The 7,374-nt window shown below is 37.4% G+C and overlaps 1 protein-coding gene across 2 annotated transcripts; it reads right to left on the bottom strand.

Moving 5' to 3' along the window:
* On the bottom strand, positions 1-6,970 carry LOC112776783 (clathrin interactor EPSIN 3). Of its 2 annotated transcripts, XM_025821021.3 has the most exons (14): positions 6,688-6,967; positions 6,254-6,334; positions 6,074-6,125; positions 5,778-5,857; positions 5,611-5,689; positions 5,257-5,340; positions 5,015-5,160; positions 4,411-4,752; positions 3,439-3,480; positions 3,227-3,319; positions 2,954-3,156; positions 2,380-2,570; positions 912-1,989; positions 1-796 (listed from the first exon to the last, which is right to left on the bottom strand). In XM_025821021.3, the coding sequence occupies exons 2-14, from the start codon at positions 6,286-6,288 to the stop codon at positions 384-386; spliced, it is 2,838 nt and encodes a 945-aa protein (XP_025676806.1). In that variant the 5' UTR covers positions 6,289-6,334; positions 6,688-6,967; the 3' UTR covers positions 1-383. The 2 variants fall into 2 exon arrangements, with proteins under 2 accessions (XP_025676806.1, XP_025676807.1); XM_025821022.3 differs by lacking the exon at positions 3,439-3,480 and having other exon boundaries at positions 6,688-6,970.
* Positions 6,971-7,374: the final 404 nt, after the last annotated feature.

Genomic DNA, 7,374 nt, shown 5'->3' with positions numbered 1-7,374 from the left:
TTTTCTGAATTCATGTGTCTAATGGAGAAAAACAATATATTAATATCACCTCTTCCGTCCAATCCCAGCAAAGGTTATACAATGCCGATGCCACAAAGCATCAAATGAATATGACCACCCAAAAGAGAAAGAATGATAGTACCATACATCACACAAGTACTATAACCATACATCTGGATCACTTTACAGAAAGTTACATCTGTTATTAAAAATACAAATGTAAAGGTATAGAATGCAGACCACAAGCAACACTGGATTGGCTTGCCATCATCTCGCTCAAAATCATTCGACAAAACAATCAATATTAATCTTTACCATGCTATATAAGTACAACTCTCAATCTCATACCATAACTTTTCTATCTTTGAGGTACAAGCCAAATCTTACCGGTAGGAACCATATGGCCGTTGAGGATAACCACCAGTTCCCATCATGGGGTTATAATTACCTGCCATGTTGGACCCAGAGTATAACCCAGTAGGTGGCTGCATCTGGACTCCCTGCGCCATACCCATGTTCATTCCCATTGGCGCGCTCATACCTCCATAGCCTCCCATACCCACACCACCAGCAGGACCATTGCCCATTCCCATTCCCATGCCTGAACCCATCATTGGGTTTGGCGGAGCTCTGAGAGCACCAGCACCAGCCCGGCCTACACCTGAACCGGATCCCATGGCTTTACCCATGGTTACAGTTGATGTTACGGCTGTTGTGGTTGGTTTCTCCATCCTCTTTTCCTTCCTATTAATGGAAGCAAAGTCTATTCCAATATCTGCTAAGGGATTTATTTTAGCTGCAGATAAGAAGCATTGAAGTCAATAGTTGGTTCAGATAAGAGAAGACAATCTAACCGAAGTGGCTAAAAAATGTCAAAAACAGCAAGAAGAGGCTGAGGTACAAGCACTCACCTCCAGATATATTCAAATCAACTAGCCCCCTGCTCAGTGTATCTGCCCAAACTGTTGATTTCATCTCAAACTTGTCCTTAGACGGTTCTGAGGCCTTATAATTTGATCCTGTTGAAGGCACAGCATACTGGGAAGCATTAGGAACATTTGCACCTTGACCAAGTAAGCTGCCTACAAATTCATTTTGTTTTTCACCAGATACATCATGTGGTTGATGTGTAAAAGTAGATGCATTCCCCTCTTGTGCGATGAAATTCCCACTGCTAAACTGTGGTGCTTGATTCGTTGGGGATTGAGAACTAGACCCTCCATGCTGGGGAAAGTAGTTTGCAGTCTGTGACAGCTGTCCTATTTGTGCTTGGGGAGTCATGTGTGAAGGAATAGGTGCTGGAGATCCCTGTGGCAGGACATTCCAACTGTTCATATGTCCATTATTCCCACCACTTGGTTCAAGTAACATACCCGAAGCTCCTGAAGTCACAGATCCTGCCTGATACTGGAATCCACCGTACATAGGACCCATTGACTGGCCAGGTTGACCAGCATGGGCTGAAAAGGGTTGCTGTGCATGTTGACTAGTTGGTGCCAAATAAGGTGGTTGTACTGGTTGGCCATTGGCAGCTGAAAAGGCTTGCTGGGCAAGTTGGCCAGTGGGAACTGAAAAGGAATGTGTTGCTGGTTCAGCTGAGAAACTTTGCGGCGTATTTTGGCCAGTTTGTGCAAAAATGGATTGTGATGCCATTAGCTCAGATGAAGATTGAGAATTGGGAGGGGCTGAAAAGTTCTGCTGAGAGATCGTTCCAGGTAATGGTGCAGGCGGAAGAATATCTGCAAGAATATCATTCTGCTGTTGTGGGGCAGAAAAACCTTGAGATATTAACTGTGAGTTTGTCGCTAAAGAATGAGTGTCACTGGCATCTGATGTAGAGTGCAGTGCAGCAGAAAATGAGTCTCCAAACCCAAAGTCAGATACACTTGATTGGGATGGTTCGACCCTCTGATTCATCTCAGGTTGAGATGGAGTTGTTTCAGAAGAAATGGCCTTAAATGGAGAATCACCGAAAGGGTCTTCAAAAGACTGCCAAAAGTCAAATCAACAATATTTTCAACTAGGACTAACAAGGAGATCAGTTCCCATAAAAGGACATTAAGAGTAAAAATGCTCAGAAGCATCTAAAAAAGATTATTCTCTGCATAAGCACAAGAATAGATATACTTTCAATATAAAAATAGCACTTCCAATATTTAGAAATTTGAATTCCAACCATTCATTCTGGTAACAACAAAAATGGTAGTAATTATTATGTTACATTGCTTAATAAGCATACATGTTCAAAGTCAAGCATGCGCATATCAGAAAGGACAGAGGGGGGAAACAAGGTAAAAACTAGAAGCATTTCAAGCCACACAGAAACTCATTCTTATAATTACTGTATATATAAAAAAGAACAATCAAGCACATTTTTACCTGATCAAAATTATTGGAGCCAGGTGGTGGTGCTGCAGAGGAAGCTGTTGAATCAAGGTGTACATTGCCTTCAATTGCTGCGGCTGCAGTTGCTGATGCAGAGGGCACTAAGGACAATGCATTCGACGAGAATGACTCTGAGAGGGAGCCAAGTAAGTCCACTTCAACATTATTTAAGGTGGCCGGGGCAGCTAAGAAGAAACACACAGACATCATGAGTATAAAGCATAATGAATTTTTCTAGCAAAGAAATTAGCACTAAAACACGAATACATTCTCCTGAATACAATAAATATTAAACTGAAACAGTGAATATCTGCATTTAAAAGTCCATCAATTTTACAGTATGGTCATGCCATTGATTTGGGCGTGTAGGACCAAAGTCATGTATGGATTAAATTAAGTGTTACATGCTGCCAGACACCAAGGTAGAACATTCCTTGAAAGCACTTGCATAGTTGCATTTAATATCCAAGAGAGAAAATACTAATTACATTTTGTAACAATTTAACAACTGGATTTACAATAATAATGAAGATCAACGCAACTGAATTTAGCAAAGAACTTTTCACACCTGAAAGAGGAACACGAGGGTCAAATTCATCAGAAGCCTCAACTTCCTGGTTTCCAGATATAGCAGTAGTTGGCACACCATTTACTTCAATTGGATTATTACCTACAGAAGGAGAAGATCCTGTCGGAGCAGAAGTTTGGTGTGGATTATCACTTGCAGGAGAAGAGCCCCTTGGACCAGATGCTGCTGAAGTTTCTCCATCCCTGTAATCAAGAAATTATTAGCAACAGATTCAATTGTGAGTAAGTGATGTCCATATTGTAAACTTGATACCTTTCATGATGTACAGAGCTTTGAGATTCAGCAACAGCATCCTCATAACTTGGAGGAGCCCCCATATTTTGCTCTGATAGTTTCTGCTCCAGCCTGCCCATTGTATTACATATGGTAAACTCAAATAATACCATGTAGTAATATGTGTAAATATTTGGGGAGGGGGGGGGGACCGAGAGGAAAAAAAAATAACATATCTATGAATGTTTGACCTTCCTTCCAGAGAAGGGTCTTCAGCCTTAGCACTGGTAACTCTGACAGAACATTGCAATAAAGAATGTTACAATGATTCCTTATTATTTTTACCAGTTTACAACTCAGTGAACTCACAATATATTCCTTAAACTTGAACTTTAAAAATATATGCAATCCATTCCACATTAATAAATCAAGGAATAAGGCCAGACCAAGTTGGTATTGAATGAATTGGGTTCTTATTACATACCTCAGCAGCAAGGAAGATCAAGGACAGAATGGGAAAATTGCCCCTTATCAATTTACATATAGGAGGAAAGGCAAGAAGAAAATAACAGAATGGGATCTAGGGAGTAAGGGGAACCGAGTTTTAGGGAGTTTGTTAGAAGTGAGAGGAGGATATAAATAGGAAAGGCAGAAGCAATTGGACGTTAGGAAGTAAGTAGAGTACGAATTGAGGAGAGAATTGGCCTCTCAAATGCCAAATATCATTTATATTATTTCTTATACACTCATACACAATTAAATAATATAATTCCTCACTGATTTGGGAAATATCACACAGATACTCCCTTTTCTGTGATTTCACATTCTTCTCTATTTCTATTCTAATTCCTACTGCAACTACCGATCTACTTTCTGTTATCTCTGCCAGTCTTACAGTTCTCCATCCTCAATATAAAAAATGTTAAACTGAGAAATTGGGTGTCATTGATTAATGATTAGAGAGTAAAAAGTGGACAGTAAAATCTTGTGAAACTCCTACATGTACCCCCCCCCCCCCGGGCCGCGGTGCAACTTTTTTCTTTTCCAAGAAAAATGGAAGCTACCAAAGGCCAAACATAAAGTACAGACAATAACAAGAAAGATTGGATCCAAAATTTAATAAACCTTGAGAACTCTATTGATAAATATTTATCAATGCATATTTGTTTAGACAAAAGCAAATTTTAGTGAATGCAATATCTTATCCAAATATAGGGCCATACCGAGACGAGTTTTGACCTTCATCATTGTAACTGCGATCAGGATCTCTATCTGAGCTCCTGCTTCTAGAGCCATAATTGTAATCATTAACATCTTGACTTCTTCCCCTGGATTCATCATCCCTGTAACCATCTCTATTATATCGATCCTCATAATCTCTGCCATAACGATCTCCATCACGATTATACTGATCATCATCTCTATAGCCCCATTCTTTTTCTCTACCATAGCCTCTATCTTCCTCCCTGCTCCGATAAGGATCATCATCATATCTATCACCATAAGGTCCATTGCTTGAGTATGAACCAGGTCTATACATTCCACTTGATGCATTGTTGCGAAACCTGGGGAATCATATCGGCAATTACATATATCTTCCAAAGTAAGATTGATACTTACGTGTTGTAAGTTATACCTTGTGATTTTAGATTTAATAGTCTAGAAGTTCCTTTGGAACTTCATAGATGAATAAAAACAATAAAAAAAATGCTTTAAGAATGCTGGTGCTTCTTAATTAATGTGATTGGTCTAAGTTGTTATATAAAATGGGAAATACTGAAGTTCAAAAGTTCAAAATATAAATAAAGATAATAAGATGAGAATTACTTGTCCTTGTTAGCGGCAGCCTTCTGTCTAACCTCTATGACTCTTTCTTTATCATTCACAAGGGTAACGAGACTCTGTGATTTCCTCCTGACATTGTTTCCCTGGTCTTTTCCACTGGAATCAATATATTGAAAATCGGACAATGTCTGTTCACAATACATTGGCAATAATATTAAGTTAAATTCTAATTTTCAGATTGTTTCAATAATAAACAAAACCTGAATGACAGAAATGAAAATTACCGATATTTGATAGGCATGCTCTCTAATATCCTCTATGACTCGCTCTGACCCATGACCTACCATGTATTCTAGTACTATCAAAGCCTGTGATTTAACAGTTAATATGAAAACATTAGCACTATGTAATTCTAAGCATGTATAATCAGCAGTAAAACACATACAGGACAGAATTCTAAATAGGAAGGTAACCAGCATAGTCATGACAAATATTATGACAAATTTAACAAGCGGTTTACTTCATGGGTGCTTTTCATTGTCATGGGGACTAAAAAGCATTACAACAACAGAAAATAAATAAGAATAATAGAACACACGAGTAACTACAACTAAAACATAAAACTGCTCCCTGAACACCTTGTAGACATGTCGCCAATTCTTGCCAGTGTCATTAAGTCGCTTCCATATTACCCCCATGATCATCTGGTATTCATGACTGCATTAGAATTGGAGCTCAGAAATGAGATTCTTTTTACGGCAAAGCACAGTTCGATTCATTATTTAGAAAGAGAGATTAAGCTTACTAGTTTCTGCTCGCCTGTGCAATATCAGCAAGAAGTGATCCATGAGGACCCCAAGATTCATTGCTCGTAGCATCGAGAACCTAAGGAAAGGATAGAAACAGCTAATGGGATTAATATTTGTGAGATAAGATTATATGATGCAAATTCGAAGACACTCAACTCAACTAACCATTCCTGAGCAAAAACTTAGGAAAAGTGAGCTCAAAGTTCCCCACAATCCTTACACCAATGCCATAATTATGCAAACATAGTTTACAGTGAGTATAAAAATATAAGAAAACCACACACAAATTTACCTTCTGTTCTATGCCAGGAACTTTGAGTACTTTCTTATTTACTTCTCTTTTGCTGCAATATTACAATGGAGAGCATAAATCAGAAATGAAATAGCAATACAGATCAAGATAGAAAATTATACTCCCGCATATTGAACCATATCCATATGTTGTTATATGTTAATAAAGAGTTAGACTTACAGTTCCCTAACAGTTTGACCAATGGCCTTCTTCATCGTAGCTGGTTTCAATAACGGTTATGTGCCGGCACCACAGGCCAAACTGCAATTCGGTAACAGCCATATCCATTCATCAAATGAGGTAAAATACATTAAAATATAAAACAAGCAGTAATAAGCAAGTATCAATAAAGCTTATATTAAAAGAAACTTATCAAAATCAATATAATGATCCCAAAAAACAACTAAGGAACAAGAAAGAAACGAAAAAACAGTATTTTGACAATCGCAACATAACAGATAAGAAAACAAAGCATCAAAATCAGGATCCTTAATTGAAGCACGAAATGAAATATAAAGAAGTGAGGTAAAGATAGATAGATCCAAGAAGCTAAAAAAGTGAAGAAATTTGAGGGGAATCCAGATCTGAGTACGCGAAATCGAGATCGAAGTTACCTGATCTAAACAGTGGGCAGAACTCAGAAGATGAAGGTGAAGGTTTTAGAGAGAGAAAGAGAGATCGGAGATTGCAGAGAGGTGCGTGTGAGTGTGTTTGGTGAGTCTCTGGAACATAAAATTACGAGGGAAACAAACAGAAAGGAAACTACAATATTAACATGGGAGTGATTTTCTCTCTCTACAATTCTGGAGTTTAAACCGAAAGAAAATTGAAGACAGAGACAAAGACTGGGCAACTTACACCAAGGGAATTATGGCATCAATTAAATACACAATCTACAATCATACTATTTACATACCATAAATAAATTAATAAATCAATTTTGGTATAAAATACATTAATTTTTTTATGTACAATAATATTTTTGATAAATAAATGATCTTATGTTCTATTTAATTATATTGTAGATTTTGGGATTTTTTTGAAATAAAATAAAAAATTTATTATTTTTCAAAACTCGATTTTTTAATTTTAATTTATAGAATACAATTTTTTTATTTAGAACAAAGTTCGTCGCATCCTCCAACGAACTCCATTATTTTAATAGAGTTCGCCTGAATTCCGACGAATTTTTATATTTTTATAGAGTTCGCCTTATTTTCCGTCAAACTTTACCACATTTTTTGTGAGGAGAGAATAGATAGGAGTACACAAAAGTAAACAAGAATAAGTCGTATTTTTTT

Source organism: Arachis hypogaea, chromosome 19, assembly GCF_003086295.3.
Source record: "Arachis hypogaea cultivar Tifrunner chromosome 19, arahy.Tifrunner.gnm2.J5K5, whole genome shotgun sequence".
In the NCBI taxonomy this organism is placed as follows: Eukaryota; Viridiplantae; Streptophyta; class Magnoliopsida; order Fabales; family Fabaceae; genus Arachis; species Arachis hypogaea.
The sequence above is the reverse complement of the archived record's forward strand: the minus strand, read 5'-3'. Positions and strand labels throughout refer to the sequence as shown.

Excerpts from the sequence above, each read along its gene's own strand:
- LOC112776783 (XM_025821021.3), bottom strand. The coding sequence starts at position 6,288 with ATGAAGAAGGCCATTGGTCAAACTGTTAGGGAACT. Across the intron at positions 3,481-4,410 it reads GAAGGTCAAAACTCGTCTCG|AGTTACCAGTGCTAAGGCTG; the intron begins GTATGGCCCTAT and ends ATGTTCTGTCAG. Across the intron at positions 1,990-2,379 it reads GCTCCAATAATTTTGATCAG|TCTTTTGAAGACCCTTTCGG; the intron begins GTAAAAATGTGC and ends GACTTTTGGCAG.